This window comes from Meriones unguiculatus, chromosome 5, assembly GCF_030254825.1.
Source record: "Meriones unguiculatus strain TT.TT164.6M chromosome 5, Bangor_MerUng_6.1, whole genome shotgun sequence".
NCBI classification, from domain to species: Eukaryota; Metazoa; Chordata; class Mammalia; order Rodentia; family Muridae; genus Meriones; species Meriones unguiculatus.
This window is the reverse complement of record NC_083353.1, coordinates 113,972,068-113,993,714: the sequence shown is the minus strand read 5'-3', so window position 1 is coordinate 113,993,714 and position 21,647 is coordinate 113,972,068. Positions and strand designations below refer to the sequence as shown.

Genomic DNA, 21,647 nt, shown 5'->3' with positions numbered 1-21,647 from the left:
CTGGAGGCCAATTGCCCACCTCCACATCCCAAAATCACAGTGTGTTTCTCTGTGATCAACGGGAAGACTACCTGGCTGATGCCCGCTTTCCTGCCCGTCTGTGTCAGGGAGCGAACGGGGACTGTGAGAAACCATGCGTGGGGCAGTTGTGCCCCCATCATAACTGTGTGCTCCTGTCCCAGGAGGAGAAAGATGTATGCAAGCCCACCAAGAGCCTGCTTCCTTTTTGATCCCTGCAACCACTTCCAACTTGACAAGCGGCCTCAGCTTGTATCATAAGCCCCCTCGGCTCTCAGCAGGCCTTCAGGAGGCGCCCGCCTGAGCTCTACCCAAGATCAGCCCTCACAAGGCTGCACACTGGGACACACGGTCACACACGCTTCCTCCTTCCTGAACAGCTAGCTCCTCAGTCCCTAACAACACCAGCTGCCTCTTCGGGGCTCATTCGTGTTGAAAAATAAAACAAAACAAAACAAAAAAAAAAAAAAAAAAACGGGGATAGGGTGGGGGTAGGACACCAACCGCCTCACCAATGAAGCCCGCTCCCCGCCGTCCTCCTCGCCCCCTCCCTCCCCGCGCCTTTCTTGCCCCTCCTCCTCTAAGTCACCGCCGTCCAGTTTCCCCGCCCCACCCTCGCCATCACCCCCCCCCCCGACCCCGAGGCTGGCCAGAGGCTCCCTAACCCCGGGATCGCAGGCCGATGACCCCGAGAGACAGGGGCCTCGAGGGGCCGCAAGCCAGCGCGCCGCGGGCTGAGCCCGAGAGGCCGGGCTGGGGGGAGGGAGGCCCGGAGGGAGGGAGCGAAGGAAGGAGGAGGGCTGGCGAGCCGGAGCCGGCAAGCGGCGGGAGCCCGGGCGAGCCTCGTCGGGAGTGCGTCTCCCCAGCAGAGCTGGACGCAGCCTGAGGTAGGAGGACCCCTGCCCGGTCCCTGTCGTGGCTCCGCTCCCCACACCCCATCGCCCCGCTAGAAGCCTCCGCGCCCCTCCTCCCCAGCCACCTGCTGTTTCTGCCCTGGAGAACACCCTAGGTGATGGGGGGGAGGAGCCGCCTGACCTTATCCCCATCAAGGCGAAGGGCGAGGGACCCCTGTCGGCCGGGAAGCCCCCAATCCTCCTCCCCTTCCCTTTTCGGTCTGTCCTTCACCTCCTCTCTCTGTCCTTCACGTCTTTCTTCTTCCCTCCCTTTCTGACTCTCCCACTCCTCCTTTCGGAGCCACCAACTGGGTCTGGGGGTGGGATGAGAGTGGGTGGGAAGGGGACCAGGGGCTGTTGGAGAGGGCAGTGGGGGGCATCCGGACCAATCCCCTACACCTCCCCCTGGCTGCCCATTGCCATGGCAACTAGGATGTACTGGGCTGGCGGGGGGGGGGAGGCAAAGGTGGGGGTGGACTGCGACCTCCTGGGGAGAGCCGGGATCTAAGGTTCTTCGCGGAAATAGACCGGGGCACGGCTGTGCCCCCTCCCCCACCCCTTTGCCTCGAAGCCACTCTGCCGGTCCTTACAGCTCCTACTCTGTTCAGTGACCTGTTCCTTAGGTCTCGCTGAACTGTGTCACGAAGATCATGACCCTCCTCTTCCCTCCCATCAGAGAGAAACTGAGGCTCTGGGGGGGGGGGTGAGGCGGGGGAAAGAGACCCAAGGTCTCCTAGTGAGGACAGCCAGCCTAATGAAGGTCGGTTTTTTTTTTTTCCTCAGGCTCTCTGTCCCCCTGCTCCCTACCTCCATCATCCTCCTTCCCACTCCCCTCCCTCCAATATCTCCTCTCCAGGGGTTTCTGAACTGTTCCTTCTATTTTCAGATACTGCCACTTTCCCCCCTCTCTCCTCTGCTCAAACTCTCCTCCTTCTGCATGGTGCCCCCTCTTTCCATTTCTGGATGCTTCTGATGTCAGTGGTTCCCCCGCCTTCAGGTTCCCTAGCTACCCACCGCTACGGTCCTAGCCTCCTTTCTCCCATTTTCCCTGGGTAGCTGAAGGGGTGAAAATTCAGGCCGGGCGCAGAGACTACGGCGTCTGGGAGAATGGCACTTGGGAGAAGGGTTCCTGCTTTAACGTGAGCCCCGAAGGAAAGAACGCATCACGTGTCTCCCGTTGGCGACATGAAGAAAGATCTGAGGACAGGGAGACAGGGTTGGGTCCTTCTGGGCGCAAGCTATTATAAGAAGGAAACTTGGAATTCCAAAGCAGGGAGAGAGAGCTAAAAAAGAATGGAGACGAGGAGCCTGTCCCATGTAGTCTGGAAGTATAGGAGGGCTTATCCGTGTGGGTAAGTGGGCATCTATCTGATTTAAGGCAGGAGGATGCTCTTAGTGACCCCAGTGACCCTCAGCAAGCAATCATTTCTACAGTTTCAAAAGAAAGGGGCTACCAGTGAGCTAGAGGGCAGCACAGGCCTAATTTTTGCCCCTTCCATCTCATCCTCCCTCACAGCTGGTCCAGGTGACTGAGCTCCACCCTTGCGTACGCAACGGTCAAGACTCACGGGAGAGAGAGACCTGGAAACCCCAGCATGAGAATCAGACTTCCCCGGCCAGCCTCATAGATGGGAGAGCAACCAGCTCGCCTCCCCCTTCAATTACGGGGATAATTAAGAAACGAAGCCCCACCCAACATGGAGGCGGAGGACTGCCACCTGCTTTGAGTCTCTTGCCTTCTCCCCTGCCCTGCCCACCTGGCCTTGGCTGGGTCGGTCATGCAATGCTGAGCAGTGAGGAGGACCCGGGGTCTGCCTGCCTGGCTCCCGGGCAAGGACTGTGGGCACCATGGGGGCTTGTGTGAGCGGGGCTCCAGGGTGAGACCTAGCCCCCGCCCCCAGAAATTCCAGGGGGTGGGGGTGGGGCCAGGGATAGAATGGCTCGAGGTGGGTTGGGGGCAGAAGAGGCCTCCCTACGCTCAAACGCATTGTCCTGGCTGGCCTGTGGGCTCCTGGCCCTGCTGGCCAATGCCTGGATCATCCTGAGCATCTCAGCCAAACAGCAGAAGCACAAGCCGCTGGAGCTACTGCTCTGCTTCCTGGCCGGCACACACATCCTCATGGCGGCTGTGCCCCTCACCACCTTCGCCGTGGTGCAGCTCCGGCGCCAGGCTTCGTCTGACTATGACTGGAACGAGAGCATCTGCAAGGTCTTCGTGTCCACCTACTACACGCTGGCCCTGGCCACCTGCTTCACCGTCGCCTCGCTCTCCTACCATCGCATGTGGATGGTTCGCTGGCCTGTCAACTACCGCCTCAGCAACGCCAAGAAGCAGGCGCTTCACGCCGTCATGGGCATCTGGATGGTCAGCTTCATCCTTTCCACGCTGCCCTCCATCGGCTGGCACAACAACGGAGAGCGCTACTACGCCCGGGGCTGCCAGTTCATCGTCTCCAAGATCGGCCTCGGTTTCGGCGTTTGCTTCAGCCTCTTGCTCCTCGGGGGCATCGTCATGGGACTGGTCTGCGTGGCTATCACGTTCTACCAGACGCTGTGGGCCCGACCCCGGAGGGCTCGGCAGGCCCGGAGAGCGGGGGGCAGCGTGGGAGCCAAAGCGGGCGGGCTGGGGGGCTTGGGTACCCGGCCGGCTTTTGAGGTGCCGGCCATTGTGGTGGAGGACACTCGAGGGAAGAGGCGGTCCTCCCTGGACGGCTCCGAATCTGCCAAGACATCCTTGCAGGTCACCAACTTGGTCAGCGCCATCGTCTTTCTCTACGACTCCCTCACGGGGGTGCCCATCTTGGTGAGACTGGGGTCCCTTAACCTGTCCTTAACTCCAGGCCCCTCTGACTCCATCAGCCGCGCAGAAGCTCCGTCGAGTTTCCTCCAGTTCCGTCCCCCACCGTCCTCCCCTCTCCCCGTCCCCTGACACTTGTGGTTCCCTGTCTCTACCGTCCACCCTCACCTCCCACTACTCAATCTCCCAGCTCCAGCAGCCGTCCTTCCCTTCCACTTCCATCCTCCAGCCCGCCACCCATCCTGCCTCTCCTGTCACCCGGCTGCCCTCAGCCATTCCCTGTTCCCTAAGTCTCTGAGTGGAAACCCCGGGCTCACCCCCACCACCCTATCCAGCCCCTTGCCTGGCTTTCTCTCAGTCTTTTGAGTTTCTTGCAGTCTTCCCCTCCCCCTCTTTCTCTCTCTCTGCCTCTCTGGATGCCTGTCTTGATCTGTCTATCCCTCCCCACCCACCCCACCCCACCCATGCCAGCATTTTGTCTACAACAAAACTTCCCGATGCTCACCCCACCTCCCTTCCTAATCTCGTGTATTAGGTGGTTGTCAGGTGCTTTAGGGTGGTTGTCAGGCTCAGGCAGGGCCCGGGCTCTCCGGCCTGACCAGTCACTCCCTCTTCCCTGCCAGGTCGTGAGTTTCTTCTCCTTGAAGTCAGACTCAGCCCCGCCCTGGATGGTGCTGGCCGTGCTGTGGTGCTCCATGGCACAGACTCTGCTCCTGCCCTCCTTCATCTGGTCCTGTGAGCGCTACCGTGCGGACGTGCGCACAGTGTGGGAGCAGTGTGTGGCGATCATGTCTGAGGACGATGGCGATGACGGTCAGAGGGGGGGGGGGGGGACGGGCCCTTTTCTTTCCTGGACAGCTACCTCTCACTTTCTGTCCTTTCCACTGCCGGTCTCCTTGAGGAGATGTGCTGCCCTGGGGCGCCCCCTGCTGGCCAAAGCTGGAGCCAACTCCAGGCTCCCTATAGCCTGGTCAGGCGCTAAGCCTTGCTACCTTCTGCGCTGAGGAGCCTTTTACTAGGCCTCTTGCTCCTCTCTAGGAGCCTACACTGCCCAGCTGGGTCCGTGCCAAGCACAGCTCCAGAGAAAGGTCCTCAGCCCTAATGCAAAGAAGGCGTGGCATTACAGGGACGCTAAGCTTCCTGAAAGAGATCCCCTGCCCTTGGGACAATTCTTGGAGAAGAACAAGCAGAAATGTCTCTATAAAGGACCAGGGAGTCAGTGAATGTAGCAAAGCTGGCCATTTCCTTGATCCTCCTGGCGCTTACAGACTAACGGGAACCAAAGGGTCCTCCAGGACTTTATGATGGGGATGGGGAGAGGTTGGGTGTTCCTGGCCTCTAACCGATCTGCTCTTTCTCTCTCCTAGATGGGGCCTGTGACGACTACACAGATGGCCGAGTGTGCAAAATTCGTTTTGATGCTAATGGGGCCACAGGCTCAGGGAGCCGGGACCCCACCCAGGTGAAGCTGCTGCCTGGACGGCACATGCTTTTTCCACCTCTTGAGAGAGTACACTATTTACAGGTATGGCACGGGATTCCCTCCACTCTCGTCCCCTGCACCGCTACTCCATGGCTTTGGACTGCAGGGTACGGGGGGGTGGGGGGAGGGCAGATGAAGGAAAGGCAAGGGGAAGAAAGGTTCCCTCTGACCTTTCGGAACCAGGTTTGCCCACTGGAGTAAACGCTCCGGAGAAACGGGAGAGCGTGAAGCCATCTTGCAGAGTTTGGTTTCTGCCACCTCTACCTTTGTCTCTGCAGCACCTCCAGGTCTCACCTGCTCCTCTTCCCAGGTCCCCTTGTCCCGCCGATTGTCCCATGATGAGACCAACATCTTTTCTACTCCTCGGGCACCAGGCTCCTTCCTGCACAAATGGTCATCGTCTGACGATATCCGGGTCCTCCCAGCCCACAGCCGAGCCCTTGGGGGACCTCCTGAATACCTGGGACAGAGACACAGGCTGGAGGATGAGGATGATGAGGAAGAAGCTGAAGGTGGGGGCTTAGCCAGCCTTCGCCAGTTCCTAGAAAGCGGGGTTCTGGGGTCAGGTGGGGGACCCCCACGAGGTCCTGGCTTCTTCCGGGAGGAGATCACCACCTTCATCGATGAGACACCTCTGCCTTCTCCAACTGCCTCACCAGGACCATCTCCCCGTAGGCCTAGGCCACTGGGCTTTTCACCTCGACGACTCTCCCTTGGGTCTCCTGATAGCCGAGCGGTCGGACTTCCTTTGGGGCTAAGTGCAGGAAGACGATGTTCCCTGACAGGGAGTGAGGGGAGTTCAAGGGCTTGGGGACGACCCTGGGGCCCAGGCAACCCCATCTTCCCCCAGCTGACCCTGTGAGGCCACCTGAGCCTGCTTAACTCAGAGGAGGGGACGAGGGCGAGTGAGTCCTCCTCATTCTGGCCCTGAGCCTACGGCAGCTGCCTCCAGGGAGACAGGGCGCTAGATCTGGGCTCTAGAGGTCCAGCTCTCTCCCATCCAAGTGACCAGATATCCTACTCACCCGTCTTCACCCCTAGCAAAATGTATTAAAAGGATGAAGTGTTGCCATGGAGACCTTGGTGTTCAGCGTCTGTGGTGGCAAATGGTCAGTGGCTTGGGACGGAGGACAAAATGGAGAAGGGGCAGGGGAAAGAGGTTCAGAAACAGACGGCCCAACGTGCAGACAGACACAGGAGAAACCGGCTCAGGAGCATAGGCACGCGACACGTGCGTGTGTTCGTCTGAAATGGGAAGGATCTCTGTTTAAGTTAGTAAAAGTGCTCGATCCTCAGTCTCCCCTAAACGCGTCCGGGTCCTCATTTTCTGGGGCAGAAAAGTTTTGGTGCCAGGATGAAGGTGTCCCGAGCCCGGAGTCACCCTCTTCCACGCTGCCATTCCAAAGGTCCTTCTCCCAAAGGTGGGCTGGCAGCGGCGTGTGGCAGATGAACTTGTGAGGCTCGTCCGCGGTCCTTTTCCAGGACCCCGGGATGGACGGGCGGGCACGAGGTTACCCCCACGCCACAGGCGTCCGGAACCCCCATTTCACCTCTCTTCCTCCGCTTCCCTTTCTTCCCCACCCGTCGAGACCCATACGTCACGTAGCATCCTCCCTCGGTCTCGCTTCGCTCGCTCTCCCCTGCGGCTGGGCCTAAACCCAGCAGCTTTCCTCGGCTCCACTTATCCCTTCTCTCCTCCTCTCCCTCCTCCTCTCCATCTCGCCTTCCTTCTCCTCCCCCTGGCCTCCCCCCCTTCCTCTCCCTCCCTCTCTCCGGGCTCCGCATTTCCCTCCGGCAGCGGGGCCCGCGCCTCTGGGCACCATGCTCCGGCTCCTGCGGCTGCTGCTCTGGCTGCTGCTGCCTCCCCCCGGCTCCCCCGAGCCTCCCGAGCCCCCGGGTCTGGTCCAGCTGTCTCCGGGGGCGCCTCCCCAGGCCCCGGACTTGCTCTACGCCGACGGGCTGCGAGCCTACTCGGCCGGGGCTTGGGGGCCCGCCGTGGCGCTGTTCAGAGAGGCGCTGCGGAGCCGGGCGGCGCTGGGCCTCGCCCGGCGGGACTGCGGGGCGAGCTGTGCCGCCGAGCCCGGCGCCGCGTTCCCCGCCCAGCCCCTCGGCGCCCCGCAGCCCGCGTCCGGCTCCGGGACCTGGGAACCGCTGCTCCTGCGCGCCACGCTCCGGCGCGCCGAGTGCCTGAGCCAGTGCGCGGCGCGGAGGCTGGGCCCGGGGGGCGCGGCGCGGCTCCGCGTGGGGGGCGCGCTGCGGGACGCCTTCCGCCGACGGGAGCCTTACAACTACCTGCAGAGGGCCTACTACCAGGTGCGAGAGCCAGGCGGGGCGCCACCCCGAGCCCGGTGGCTTGTCTTACTTGCTGCCGGCCAGGAGAGGGCGGGATGCTCGCCGCCCAGACTCTTGGGGTGGAGTCGCGGGGGTGGGGGTGGGGGTGGGGGCGTAGAACGGACTGGTACGCTGGAGTGGGTACCGTCCAAACGCTGGCCGGTTCTGTGGTCAAGTTGGAATGGGAGCCAAGTGGGGGCCAAGTTGGAACGAAGAGGAGTGAGAGTCCAGCGAGTGTGGAGGGGGAGGGCCCCGCAGTTTTATTTTAGTCGGTCTCAGGGAGTGAATGCAACCGCTTCCTAGGTGTGCAAAGCAGATGGTGAGGGGCTCAAACCAGCCATGGGACAGGAAGTGTGTGTGTGTGGTGTGTGTGTGTGTGTGTGTGTGTGTGTGTTCAAGGCTGTGTGTGAGCCTTCTCAGCGGCAGGACGGAGCTTCTTCGGAAGGGCTGACGGAGGGAGGCGAGGTTTGGAGGAGGAAGCCCAGACGAGGCTGGAATCTGGGTCTGTAGCTGGTAGACAGCTGATCGGCTTTCAGGATGGTAGCCGAGGCCTACGTGGCTGGAGGAGGGAGGGGCCCAAGTCACACACACCTCAGCCCAGGGTCCTAGAGGCCTGCAGGTTCTAGTCATTCAACGGCTCCCCCACGGCCCCATCTGCTTTAGCCACTCGTTGTTCCCCAAACTGAGACCCTGAGGTGCTCAGCTCACGGCCCCCCCAACTCCAAAGCGTTCAGACTTTCTTTCCTTCTGTGCCAGACGTTCTGGCTTCCAAGGGTTTTGGTGGTTTCCAGGTGGGGCAGTCCTGACTGGCGAGGGGAGGCTAGTGAAGGGACGGAGGGCTGCCAGCTGCTGCTCCCCTCCCCCCCCCCCCCCCCCCGCTCTGAGACCCCATCCCTTCGGCTCTGCAGCTGAAGAAGCTGGACCTGGCAGCCTCCGCAGCACACACCTACTTCGTGGCGAACCCAACACACTTGCAGATGCGGGAAGACATGGCCAAGTACAGGAGGATGTCTGGGGTTCGACCCCAGAGCTTCCAGGACCTGGTGACGCCTCGATACTGGGTGAGACCCTCAGGGCTGCTGGGGTGCTACTAAGCCTGGCCTTGTGCAGTCTGAGCATCAGGAGAGAGCTGGATGCTCTTCCTCAGTGGCCGTGGGTAAAGGGCCTCTCCCTAGTAGCAGGCTTCCTCTGCCGCCACTAACGCTTCGGCTGTTCTAACCTTCTGATTATGAGGCCACACCTGTCCCTTCTCAGGGTGCAAGAAGCAGGATATGATGGATTTCATGCTCCAAATAAGACTGTGTGAAGACCGTGTGTTGTTTTCCACCTCCGAGTCTTTCTTTTTGAAACAGAGTCTCACAGAGTGCAGCCCTGGCTGGCCTCAAAGTCAGTGAGACCCGCTTGTCTCTGCCTCCTCTGTGCCAGGTTGAAATCGTATGCCGTCGTGCCCTTTGACCTCCCGATCTTGTTCGATACCCCACCACCACCACCAATCCAGGATGACTAAATGCTCCCATTGCCCGCAGGCAGCCTATGACACTGGCCTGGAGCTGCTGGGGCAGCAGGAGGCAGCACTGGCGTTGCCCAAGCTAGAGGAGGCCCTCCAGGGCAGCCTGGCGCATGTGGAGAGCTGTCGTGCTAGCTGTGAGGGGCCTGAGGAGCAGCAAGGAGCTGAAGAGGATGAGGAGGAAGGGAGCCAAGGGGGCCTGTATGAAGCCATTGCAGGTGAGGGGCTGGACCGTGTGCTCTGGGAGGCCCGTGAGGCCGGGGCTGGAGCACACACCTCCAATGGCTCGTTTGTACTCTCCGCAGGGCACTGGATCCGGGTCCTGCGGTGCCGGCAGCACTGTGTGACGGACACGGCCACCCGTCCTGGTCGCAGCTTCCCCGTCCCTGACTTCCTCCCCAGCCAGCTGAGACGGCTACACGAGGCCTATGCTCAGGGTCAGCTTGGGAAGGGTGGACCCTGGGAGGAATGAAGATTTGTCTCTGATGCCATTCTGTGCCCAGTCTTCTCTCTCCTTTTCACCTGACTCTGCACTGATGGTTTCACTGCCAGGGCCTGTGGGGACCCATTGTTTCAGAATGGTGTCCTTTGGCACCGTTGTGCAAAGCTCGGGAGACGGGTTGCTCCAGCCCTTGTTGCTTGTCGCCTTCCTTTGTTTCCTCCTCTCTTCCTCTTCCTTGAGCCCTGCCACTGAAGGTATGTTTGAGGATGCTTCTGAGAGAAGGGCTGGGTGGGCACGTCCCGCAGCTAGGCTGGGGCTCCTTGCAGTCGGCAGTCTTCCGGGTGACCTTCAGCTTTCTTCACACTGACGTGTTTGTTCCTGCCCCCTTCCTACCTTTCCTCCAGTGGGGAATGTGTCTCAGGCGATAGAAAATGTCCTCAGTGTCCTGCTCTTCTACCCCGAGGAGGAGGCTGCCAAAAAGGCTCTGAACCAGTACCAGACTCAGCTGGGAGAGCCAAGACCCAGCCTGGGACCACGAGAGGTACTTCCTCCCCTCCCACTCACGGATAGGTAGGGCCTGGCACAAGGGAAATATCCGAGAGTGGCCCAGATTCTGTACTTCATCCTAGCTTCTTTGTTCATTTTACTTATTTCTTTCTTAGTTATTATTTTTTTATTTGCTTGCACGTATGTGCTCCCCATATGTGTGCCCTCAAAGGTCAGAAAGAGGGCATATGGAGCTAGGATGGCGGTGCCCTCCTTCAGTCCCAGCAATTTAGGAGGCAGAGGCAGGCAGATCTCTGTGAGTTCGAGGCCAGCCTGAGTGAGTTCTAGAAGAGCCAGAGCTACCCAGTGAGGCCTTGTCTCAAAACAAATTACAAGCAAAAGGGGGCATGGGGTGGAATGGAGTGGACACTCCTGAAATGTAGTTTTAGCGTGGTTGTGAAGCACCATGTGGGTGCTGAGACCTGAACCTGGGTCCTCTGCAAAATCAGCAAGTGCTCTTCACACACACACACACACACACACACACACACACACACGCATGCACACACAGAGTCTCTCAGTTCCTCTCTTTACTTTGAGCCCAGACACCGAAAGTTGAACGATTGCAGCATCAGATTTGGTGACAGATCTCAGGAGTGTGCAAACGTCCAGCTCTCCCTTCCTTTCTCCTTCCTATCTCCATTCTCCCCTGTCTCTCCCCTACTCAGGACATCCGGCGCTTCCTCCTTCGTTCTCTTGGGGAGAAGAGACAGCTCTATTATGCCATGGAGCACCTGGGCACCAGCTTCAAGGACCCGGTAAGCGGCTGTGTTCTCCCCGGAGAGAGGCATGGCGATGCTGGATGGCCATAGGCCACTTCAGTCAGCAGCAGTGTGTGTCCTGCTCGCCGCCCACAGCCCCACAGACTTAACAGAATGCCGACATCCCGGGTCTCCAGGGACCTGGACAGTGTAACCACGGCTAAAATGGCCTCGGGATCATGCCTGGCTAAGAACCAGTCTTTCTGCCACAGACATTTCCGGGTTAACGGTTTGCCCCTCTCCCAGTTTCTTTACCTGTGAACTGTAAAGCCCACACACGCTGCACAGGCCTGTCGTGGAAGCCGTGCCGTCTGATAAAAAAAGGACAGACAGAAAGCGTCATTGCTGCCGAATCCATTACCCTCCTTTAGTTATGAGGACCGAGCGCAGCGCCATCGTGACGAAGCTAGGACTTAACCCAGTAGTTTGATTGACTTTTTTTTTTTTTTTTGAGGGGTTGGATGGCTTAAATGATCAGTATTTGCCTTGTACACATACATTCCCAGGATCCTATCTCCAGCCCTGCAACAAGAAAAAGGAAGGAAAGGAGGGAGAGAGGGAGGAAAGAAGGGAAAACTATTTTGGACCCGCTAGTTCTTGGCTGGAGGCGGTCCTGCATCCGTGGGTAGCTGTTCAGCTGCCGTCCTGACATCTTCCCAGTAGATGTCGATAGCACACGGATAGCCCTTAAATCATGAAATCAATAGTTCCTGGATGTTGTCTAATGTCCCCGGAGGGGGGGACAGTCAAATCAAATCACTCTCCCTGAGAACCGCTGGAGAAATGTGAGGGCTGTAAAGCTGGTTTTAATCCTACTCTGCCACTTACAAGCTGTGTGAAGTTGACCCTGTTATTTGACCTTTGTGTGTCTCAGAGCCCTCCACTGAAAAGGGAGCTTGTCAGAACTACCTGTTTCCTTAGACTATTACAAACTTTAAGCTGCAAAAAAAATCAGCCGGGCCGTGGTGTGGCTTTCGCCTGTAATCCCAGCACTCAGGGAGGCAGAGGCAGGTAGGTTGCTGTCAGTTCGAGGCCAGCCTGGTCTACAGAGCAAGTTCAGGACAGCCAAGACTACACAAAAAAAAAATTAAACCACAAATCTCACTGCATATATATAGCACCTGGCAAACAGTACGTGCAATGGAAGTCATTGCTCATTACAGTCTGGTCTAAAACCTGAGGCCCTACATTCTGTTGTAGCCTTGGCTGTCCTGGACTCCCTTCATAAACCAGGCTAGCCTCGAACTCACAGAGATCCGACTGCCTCTGCCTCCCGAGTGCTGGGATTACAGGCGTGTACCATCGCAACAGGCTAGGACCTTCAGATTCTAATGTCAGGAATGCCAGGAGCTAGACGTGGAGGGTGACGCTGCCATTCTTGACTGTCACAGGATTCTTGGACCCCAGAATCTTTCATCCCTAAGGCACTGAGAGAGAAGCTCAGGTAGGGCATGCCCTGTGGTTGGGGTTCGAGTGGCCCAGGCTGGGAGGTGAGGGTCTACGCTGTCTACTGAGTACGTCTCTCACCCCTGAGAGAGGATCAAGAGAAGAGGCCATGGGACCAGGAGCCCCCACAGACGAAGCCCTTGACCTACTGGAAGGGTGAGTTCCTCGTATGTATAAGATGGAGAAGGGGGAAGGGGGGGAGGAGGGGACAGGAGGTGAGAGCGGGGGCAGGGGGGGAGGGAACAGGAAGGTAGAAAGGCAAGGTGGGGCAAGATGAGGAGGCAGAAGCCCCAGGGCCTGGAATCTACCAGCTACTGCCCTTCAGGTGGGCCCCAGTGACCTCTGCCCCTGTCCCTCCCCTTGTAGATGTCCTTCTCCTGGAAGGTGTGACCCTCACCCAGGATGCCCAGCAGCTGAATGGGTCCGAGCGAGCCGTGTTGGATGGGCTGCTAACTCCAGCCGAGTGTGGGGTTCTACTGCAGCTGGCCAAGGTATGAGAGTGTGGGGGCGTGGGGTTCAGATACCTGCTCCTTGCTCTTGGCCCGTGTCCGCCCAGTGTTCTGTCTGCTTCAAGTTTCTCCTGAAGTCTACATTTTATCTCAGTGTGAACAAGCTCTTTTCCCTCTTTTTATTTACGTACTTATTTTTACATAAACATGGTGAGTTTTTTTTTCTTGTGACTTACTCGTATTACTTCATTTAAAGTTATTAGCTACTTATAAAATCTGTTTAAAACTATACTGATGATGTGAGAACAGGCACAGTGTGAAAACAGAGACGCATCCTGATTTTAGAGGACTGTCTTACTATGGCGCTGTCCTTTCAACACTTTTAGTGTCAGTTCTGGGTGGACCGGGATGGCCTCTGCCTGTGTCATTCAGCCCTCCTGCCCTGATTCTGTTCTGATGGTGTCTCTCATGTGTACAGTGTCTGTGGAAGGAGCTTTAAAATGGCTCCTTTCTTTATTTATTATTAATTATTGTTATTATTAATTTATTTTGAAACAGGATCGCACTAGGTAAATCAGGCTGGCCTTTAATTCAGAGAGATCCACTGGCCTCTGCCTCCCCAGTGCTGGGATTAAAGGGGTGCAGCCACTGATCCTGGCTCCCCCTTCTTGAATCCTTATTTGTAGTCTCCTCAAGAGCACTTTCTCAGAGCTATAGCTTTAAAGCTAGCTATAGGTTCTGCTCTGGGTGACCACATTAGGAACCACTGTCTGTACTTCCCTTAACTTAATGAGGTCAGGAGGGTTGCTTCTCCTACACCTGCTGACTTCCGTCCTGCATCTGTTCTGGGAGCTGTCGTCCAAAAGATGCCAACTGAAGGGCTGGAGATTTCTATTTCCACGGGGGGGGGGAGGGGCATTTGCTAGCCTGTGAGTATGGCTGTACCCTGGACTGCTGATGTCCGCAGAGGACTGCAGCAGCTTCCAGAGCCTCTAGAACGTTCGGGATGCAGAGGCAGAAGCCGTAGCAGCAGCAGTCAGGAACCACGTGCCTCTACTTCCTTCCCCTCTTAAATGGAGCTGATAGGGTGGGGTTTTTTGTTTGTTTGTTTGTTTGTTTGTTTTGTTTTTTTTTGAAACAGGGTCTTGCTATGTTGCCCAGGCTGTCCTTAAATTCAGGATCCTCCTATCAGTATCCCCCCACGCTGGAATGACAAGCCTTGCAGGTGGAGATGCTTTCCAACAAATAGAAGAAAAGACAATACAGAAGGGCGAAGGCATGGGCGGGTATATGTGGAAGGCTCCCCACTACCAGAGAATTCGGTTGGCGTTCAGGAGTCCTTTCCCAGGCATTTCACCCTCTCCTAGTTTGGGTTGAATGACCCGTGCACACGTGGAGGCTGTCATCTGGAGATGCTTTGGTCCTCACTCCAGACCTGGTCTCACCCATTATGTATTCATGCTGTCAACTAGAAGTGGCGAGATTCTAGGGGAGGGCAGATGAGCAAAGACTGCCCTTCGGAGTCATGTGTGAAGACACATTGAAGCAGGTGTTAGGTTTGATAAAGAGCTGTGTACTATCTACACAGAAGCATTGACATGCAAGGTTCTAGGGGGCTTATCAGAGGGCTGATATTCCAGTTCAGTCTTACACCAGTCTTGCTGTGGTTTGCAGTGCCAGGGGGCTCAAGCCTAGGGTATTGCACGGACTAGGCACATCGGCTCCTTGTGCCAGTCTTACTCATTTATGGTTGTCCTAGCCACTAGGGAGGCTTAGGCAGGAGGATCATTGCTTGGGCTTGGGAGTTTGAAGCCAGCCTGGGTAACATAAAGAGACCCCATCACAAAGGAGAGAAAGAAAGCAGAGAAGGGAGATGACAAAGGGGAAGAAAAAGAAGAAAAGAAGAAGAAGGAGGAGGAGGAGAAGAAGCTAGAGAGATGGCTCCGTGCTTAGGAGTACTGACTGCTCTTCCTAAGCACCAGGATTTGATTCCTATCACATGGTAGCTCACGACTGTCTATAAGTCCAGTTCCAGGCAATCCAAAACCCAGACTTACATGCAGGCAAAAATACCAATACATATTTTAAAATGAAGAAGAAGAAAAGAAGAAGAAGGAAAACAAAGAAGTGCTTTCTAGAAACTGCAGTAAAACATGGATTAAAAGTATGTACCAGGCTGGGCAGTGGTGGCACATGCCTTTAATCCCAGCACTCAGAAGGCAGAGGCAGGCGGATCTGTAGTGCTTGTTTTTAAGCTCTATTTTATTTGGGGTTCCTTAAAGCCTCTGCCTTCCAACCCCTCAACCCTCAGTAGGAGAGAGAAGGGGAGAGGGGGTGCACACCCCTTTACTTCTCCCGGCTGTTTATGGTTGATGGATTCTTTTAGGGCTATACCAGTCTCAAACACAACCAGCAGCCTCTGCCAAGCCTCTGCACTCCAAAGTGTTTCTCTCCGTGTGTCTGCTCCAAACCACCATACTGTCCATCTCTGGTCCCTCCAAACTGCCACTCACCACAGGCAACCGTAGCAAACCACACTTTCTCTTTCTAGGCTTTTATATTTATATCCTCAGAGCCCTAGAACAAGCCCTTCTCTGTGCTGCATGAGACAGGCCGTTACCAGCTGTCAAAGGCCATGCCCCACACGCCACAGTTAGCAGCTGCGATCAAAACTAAAGCCCAACTAAAATCCCACCCTTGAGATTAAAACAAAAACATATTTACATAGCGTAATTAAGTTTACAAAGAAACCAAAAACTTCCATTACACGGATCTCTGAGTTTGAGAATAGCCCTGGTCTACAGAGTGAGTCCAGGACAGCCAAGGCTACACAGAGAAAACCTGTCTCAACAAACAAACAAACAAACCACCACACCAACAACAAAAATGTATGGACCAGATCCAGTGGTTACCTGTGACTTCGGGCATCTGCAAAGTGGGATTAATCATAATGTTTCTATCATAGTGATGCCCTGAGGGCTAAATAAGTTAGTAGATTATGAAGACTTCAGGAGAATGAAGGGCAAGGTCAGGATGCGCCGTTGCTGCCTTTCTGCCGTCTATTATCGGAGAGAGGCCAGAGCGATGGCCTATCAGCAGAGAGGGCCTTCTGTCCCCCCCCCAACCCCAGGGAGTGTCAGCTTTATTGGCAGATGGTGGACAGTTACCAGTGGATTTAAGCCATTCACTTCCGAGTGAGTGTAGAGGATGCAAGCGCTGCATCCTGTAGACTCAGGAGCCCCCTCTAGTGGCCGTCTTTAGAAGGCAATGGGAGAAGCTGGTGGACTGTTAGCGCTTTGGCCTTAGGTCTGGTTGCTTTCAAGGGAATAAGGAGGGGTTCAGTGAAGAGAGGGGAACACATGAGGGAGGCAAGGAATAAACGTGAAGAACTTAAGGACTAGGTCTTCAGAAGAGAGCGAGAGGGAGACACCCAGGGCAACCTCTGGACCTTTGCACCTGTTTTCCCTTTCACACGTCTAACTTGGCATCTCTGCAACATTTGGTTTCATGGGTGAACGCTTGTAAAATCGTAACCCTGCTTTAATTTTCTTCATACCACTTAGGGCCGTCTGAATTGTTTTTCCTATGTCTCTTACCTTAACACATAGATTCCAGGGGCTGAGGAGGTAGCTTATTTGGTAGAGGGCCTGCCTAACATGCCCAAAGCCCTGGGTTTGATCTCTGGCCCCTCATGAGCCAGGTGTGGGGGCACAGATCTGTAACCAGCACTTAGGAGAGCTGAGGCAGGCGGATCAGGGGTTCTAAATGATCCTCAGCTCCGTATCAGCTTTAAGGTCAGCCCGGGCTCCATGAGACACCACTCAAAAAGCTAACGGTGTCTGCAGATAGATAGTTTGGTGCGTAGCTAGCTCAGTAATGGAGTTTGATCAGCATAGGTTAGCCCCTAGGTTTGATCCCAGCACTGTGGAGGAGGAGAAAGAGGAAGAAAAGGAGGAAGACGTGGCAGCTAGATGTCTCGGGTGACTAGATGGACTCTCAGGGCTGAAGGTTCGATGCAGGGCTCTCTAGGCAGTGGTGTTTGCACTGAGATTCGAGCAGGCTGGAAAATGAAGGTCTGCAGGGCATGGTGGTTCACGCCTGTGATCGCAGCGCTTGGGAAGTGAAGGCAGAAAGACTGCTGCAAGTTTGAGGCCGGACGAGGCCACTTGTTGATTCCCAGGCCAACCTTGGGGCGACCCCGGGTGATATGGGGTCATGGTGATAGCTTGGTAATAAGGATCCCACATCAGAAGCAGCGGAAACGTGGAGCCCAAAGCTTCTCAAAAAAAAAAAAAATTCAGGGGGACAGGGTCAGTGCTGTGTCAACATTTCAAGCTTCCTGTCAGAACTGGCCTATCAGACTTCCTGTTAGGGTCCTGCCTGCAGAAGGACTGTCTCCCCAGAGAGGGGTAACTCAGTAATTCCTGCCCCAGACCTCAGCCCTGTCTCTCCTTCAGCCATTCCTGCCATCTCAAGGTCCCTTCTTCCCCACTCCATATAGTCCCCTTGGTAAGTAGCCCTCCAGAGCTTTTTTGAGAGTGACCGTCCAGACAACCAGGACAATTGCCATTCTCTGGGGAAAGGCCATAGCTCAGGAAAAAGTCACAAAAGAATCTTGCAAGTTTCTAGTCAGCTCCCGAGAGCAAGAAGTTCCCGGAGGACGCCTGGCTGCGTGGAGCAGTGAGGTATGTAGGGCATGACTCACTGTTCAACCCCTTCTCATGCAGGATGCCGCCAAGGCTGGGGCCAGGTCCGGCTACCGTGGCCGCCGTTCCCCTCATAGTCCTCATGAACGCTTTGAGGGGCTCACGGTGCTCAAGGCTGCTCAGGTAAGAGGAGGCACCATGATTGCTCTGATGCTCAGGGACTTGGGGAGAGAGGCCGTGTCAGGAGGCTGGATACCAGGACCCAGGCTCCTGTGGAGGAATTCTCTGGCCACCTACATCATTGCATTCTTGGTCAGAGTTGAGAAAGAAATTATTCTGAGCCCCGGGGCCCTGGTATCATCATGGAGTTGCTGAGAGGAAGAGTCTGGGCGACAGGACAGAGGCATGCAGTCAGAGGCATGCAGGGGCTGGTACCAGCCCTCCCCTCCACGGCCTCTCTCCCTGCCTGCAGCTGGCCCGTGCTGGGACTGTGGGCAGGGCAGGCGCTAAGCTGCTCCTGGAGGTGAGTGAGCGAGTCCGGACCCTGACCCAGGCCTACTTCTCCCCGGAACGGCCACTGCATCTCTCCTTCAGCCACCTGGTGTGCCGGAGTGCCATAGAAGGTAACCACCAGGGGACCCCATCACACCTGTCCAGCCTGGGGCCCCCATCCGTGTAGCCCCCTACTGGCCTAACTGTGGGGCAAGGAGCATCTCTGCTCATTTGTCACCCCGGGAGCTGCAGGCCTGTGGGTGGGGTGAGCGCCGTGGCCCAATGGTGGGGACACTGATTCGGTCACTAGGTGTGTTTGCCTCCTAGGTGAGCAGGAGCAGCGTATGGACTTGAGTCACCCGGTACACGCAGACAACTGTGTCCTGGACCCTGACACTGGTGAATGCTGGAGAGAGCCCCCAGCCTACACCTATCGAGACTATAGGTAGGTGGTGTCTCTGGGACGGGTGGGTGGTCACACAAAGGCCCAAAGGCTGTCTCGCCGCAGGCCTGGGACTCTGTGGGGGGCGTCTCACCGCCTCCTGTCTCCTTTACTTCCCAGTGGACTCCTCTACCTCAACGATGACTTCAAGGGAGGGGACCTGTTCTTCACGCAGCCCAACGCCCTCACTGTCACGGTAGGGGGTTGGGCCAGAGGGCCCAGCTGTGGGGTCAGGATTCAAAACAGAAGCTGTCCAGAGGCAAATGCAGGGAAATGGCTGGGGCTACCTTAACTCTGTCCCTGCCCGGTGCCTCTCTAGTCCTTCTGGCCGTGTGTTCAAGGCTTTCAGCAGAGATTGACTGGGCCCCACGGGAGCTAAATGCTCTCCCTCCCTGCCTTCGTGGTTTGCCTCACCTCCTGAGGGTGGCTGAGCATAGCCAGGTACAGGATACACACTTGCAGTGCCAGCGATGGAGGAAGCTAAGGTTGGGGGAATCGCTTGAACCCAGAAGTTCCGGGCCAACCTGGGCAATGTACCAAGACATCCTCTCACAGAAACAAAACACTGGCCAGTGAGGTAGCTCATTGGGGACAGGTGCTTAGCCCTAAGCCTGGCGGCCTGACTTAGCTCTCTCTAGAACTGGCACGGGAGAAGGAGAGAACCAGTTCCCACACGTTGCCCTCTGACCTCCACACCGTGCCGCGGCATTCGCCCTCCCCTCTAATAAAAATAGGAAAAGCTTCAGACCAAAACAAAACAAGGAGGGGCTGGAGACATGGCTCAGTGGTTCAGAGCACAAGGCTGCTCTCCCAGAGGACCTGGTTCGGTTCCCAGCATCCGCATGGTGGTTCACAAAGAGCTCTAACTCCAGTTTTGGGGGACCGGGATCTGACACCCTCTCCCGGCCTCCACAGGCACCAGGAACACATGCGGTGTATAGATACACATCGAGACAAAACATTCACAGAAAATACAGTAATAAAATATATTCTTTATAAAACCAAGGGAGAGTGAAGCACAGCCCACAGGGCCCCATAGAGCCCCGGGTCCCTGTTCTAGGGATCTGACGGCTTAACCCTTCCTTTCCCATGGCAAGGCCCCTAGTAGCATAGGCATAGACAGGACCATTGGACTAGAGTTCATATTGGGGGCAGGAGGGTTCTTAACATTTCTGAAACTCACTTTCCTAAGTAAGTAATAGTAAGTGATAGTAATAGTACCTATTATTATTGACATTGGCATTATTATTATTAACAGTCTTGCTGCATAGACCAGGTTAGCCTTGAATTGACTATGTAGCTAGCCCTGGCTGCTCTTGAACTTACAGCAGTCCTCCTGTTGGGGCCTTCCATGAGATTATAGACCGGCACCCCAAGTGCACTAACTAGCTGATCTTCCCTTCCTTTGCTTTTGTATTTGGAGAAGACAGGGTCTCCCTCTGTAGCCCTGGCTGGCCTGGAGCTCACTATGTAGACCAGGCTAGCTTTGAGCCACAGAGATGTGCCTTTTCAGCCTCCCAAGTACAGAAATTAAAGGCATGTGCCACCGTGCCTGGCTCTGCGCACACACACCGTAAGGAGTGCAGGTGTGTGCACCTCACAGAACACACATGGAGATTCAGAACAAGGCTTCAGGGGTCATCCTTCCCTCCTATCTCTGCCTCACATCTGGCCCCAGAAGTGCTGGGATTACAGGCAGGAGCTATTCATCCAGCTTTTGTGTGGGCTCTGGGGGTCCGAACTCAGAACCTCACACTTGCACAGTGGGCGCTGTACCCAAACTGAGCCATCTTCCCAGGACTATGAGAAGTAATTTTCTTAAATGTTTATTTATTTCATGTGTGCATATGCAAGGGGCGGGCGGAGGGGAGGGTGCAGGCCACACACAGCTTGTGGGTAAGGAGCAGAGAACTTGTAGCAGTTGGTTCTCTCCTTCCACTGTGCAGATACTGGGGGTTGAATTCAGGTTGTTGGTCTTGGTGGCGAATGCCTCTACGTCCCTGAGCCATCTCTCTGACCCCAGAGAAAGTAATTTGTATAACATGCTTTTTTAAAATAGTTTATGGATGTTAAGTGTTGCTATTCCCGAATTCCTTGATCATGAAGACTTCTATTCCTGGGCCTAAAAGTGGACAAGAAGTGGGACAGGCATGGTAGTATGCATCCGCAATCTTAGCATTACGGAGGTTGAGTCAGGAGTTCCAGGCTAGCCTGCGTTACGCACAGGTAGCCTGCCTTACTCTTCACTCTAAAGCACAAACAGAGAAAATCAGTAGCCTCTTTGTACTCGTGCACAACCTAGGATTTCCTCAGGGTGGAAATGCATCCAAGGATTTGCCTCCCTCCATCCCATCTGGTGCTGCTGTGGGGCCCTCGGATTGCTTCACTGCAGGCTCATGGGGTCAGGCAGGAAAGGTCAGGCTCCAGGAGAGGGAACCAACGAGAGACCCTGCAGGAGGCTCCTACCCCCATGGCTTCCATCTCCTCAGTTTTGCCCCAAGCTAGTCCCTGAGTTAGGAAGCAAGGACGAGAAGCCTGATGCCGTGTCCCTTTGGCCCCCTCAAGGCTCAGGTGCGTCCTCGATGTGGGCGCCTCGTGGCCTTCAGCTCCGGCGGTGAGAATCCGCATGGTGTGTGGGCCGTGACACGGGGACGGCGTTGTGCCCTGGCACTGTGGCACACGTGGGCAGCTGAGCACCGGGAGCAGGTAAGGAGGGGGTAGGTGGAGGAGGAGGTAAAGGGGTGGGCAGGTGGGCACCTCGGAAGCTTGCCAGCGGGTGACAAGATGGCCCAGGAAAGCGGATGCAGAGGACTGAACCACGGTTCTATCCATCCATCCGCAGGAGTGGACGGAAGCCAAAGAGCTGCTGCAGGAGGAAGAGGAGGAGGAGGAAGAGGAGGAAGAGGAAGAAAGTCTCAGCAGAGACCCTTCCCCAGAACCCCCAAGTCACAAGCTTCAGAGGGTCCAGGACAAAGCTGGGAAGCCGCTCCGGGTCCGAGAGGAACTGTGAATGCCTGAGCCAGCTTCTTAGGGATATGGCCACTCAGCTTATGAAGGAACCAATGAGGAGGCCCTGTGTGCCATCGGGAGCAGAGTGGCATGCCCTGACGACTCTTCAGTCTACCATCTTGGGGACCTACAAGGACCACCAAAGCCCTGGACTCACCAGCTTCCTACACAGACTTAGCCTAGGGCCCATCAGGCGTGGGAGCCAGGTCTGGCCCCAGCGGAGGGACAATGGTCGCCCCGCCTCCCTGAAAGGCACAGCAAAGGTGGAGGCCAACTGCTTCTAATAAGGAAGACACAGAGGAGACCGTCCCACCCTCTCCCAACCTGTGCAATAAAGAATGTGACGCTCCCAGCCGGGGCCTGGTTTTGGTATTGCCCGGCTTCT

The 21,647-nt window shown here is 56.2% G+C and overlaps 2 protein-coding genes across 6 annotated transcripts; both read left to right on the top strand.

Moving 5' to 3' along the window:
• Positions 1-628: 628 nt before the first annotated feature.
• Gpr162 (G protein-coupled receptor 162) lies at positions 629-6,267 on the top strand. 3 transcript variants are annotated; one of them, XM_021637038.2, is made up of 5 exons: positions 629-905; positions 2,428-3,714; positions 4,332-4,521; positions 5,076-5,233; positions 5,502-6,267. In XM_021637038.2, the coding sequence occupies exons 2-5, from the start codon at positions 2,848-2,850 to the stop codon at positions 6,051-6,053; spliced, it is 1,767 nt and encodes a 588-aa protein (XP_021492713.1). In that variant the 5' UTR covers positions 629-905; positions 2,428-2,847; the 3' UTR covers positions 6,054-6,267. The 3 variants fall into 3 exon arrangements, with proteins under 3 accessions (XP_021492713.1, XP_060240180.1, XP_021492714.1); XM_060384197.1 differs by having other exon boundaries at positions 646-905; positions 5,470-5,856; XM_021637039.2 differs by lacking the exon at positions 629-905 and adding an exon at positions 2,124-2,263.
• A 639-nt stretch (positions 6,268-6,906) lies between these two features.
• On the top strand, positions 6,907-21,614 carry P3h3 (prolyl 3-hydroxylase 3). 3 transcript variants are annotated; one of them, XM_060384195.1, is made up of 16 exons: positions 6,907-7,504; positions 8,431-8,583; positions 9,049-9,247; positions 9,335-9,466; positions 9,582-9,725; positions 9,876-10,012; positions 10,686-10,775; positions 12,170-12,222; positions 12,313-12,380; positions 12,591-12,715; positions 17,401-17,502; positions 17,792-17,942; positions 18,139-18,256; positions 18,374-18,449; positions 20,819-20,959; positions 21,096-21,614. In XM_060384195.1, exons 1-16 carry the CDS (start codon positions 7,013-7,015, stop codon positions 21,261-21,263), a joined length of 2,349 nt encoding a protein of 782 aa, XP_060240178.1. In that variant the 5' UTR covers positions 6,907-7,012; the 3' UTR covers positions 21,264-21,614. The 3 variants fall into 3 exon arrangements, with proteins under 3 accessions (XP_060240178.1, XP_021492685.1, XP_060240179.1); XM_060384196.1 differs by lacking the exon at positions 6,907-7,504 and adding an exon at positions 7,787-7,841; XM_021637010.2 differs by lacking the exon at positions 9,582-9,725 and having other exon boundaries at positions 6,909-7,504.
• The last annotated feature ends 33 nt before the right edge of the window (positions 21,615-21,647 follow it).

Bases quoted from the DNA above. Each gene is read 5' to 3' on its own strand.
- Gpr162 (XM_021637038.2), top strand. From the start codon at position 2,848: ATGGCTCGAGGTGGGTTGGGGGCAGAAGAGGCCTCCCTACGCTCAAAC. The intron at 4,522-5,075 runs GTCAGAGGGGGG...TCTCTCTCCTAG, and splicing joins TGAGGACGATGGCGATGACG to ATGGGGCCTGTGACGACTAC. The intron at 5,234-5,501 runs GTATGGCACGGG...TCCTCTTCCCAG, and splicing joins AGAGAGTACACTATTTACAG to GTCCCCTTGTCCCGCCGATT.
- P3h3 (XM_060384195.1), top strand. From the start codon at position 7,013: ATGCTCCGGCTCCTGCGGCTGCTGCTCTGGCTGCTGCTGCCTCCCCCC. The intron at 18,450-20,818 runs GTAGGGGGTTGG...GGCCCCCTCAAG, and splicing joins CCAACGCCCTCACTGTCACG to GCTCAGGTGCGTCCTCGATG. The intron at 20,960-21,095 runs GTAAGGAGGGGG...ATCCATCCGCAG, and splicing joins CAGCTGAGCACCGGGAGCAG to GAGTGGACGGAAGCCAAAGA.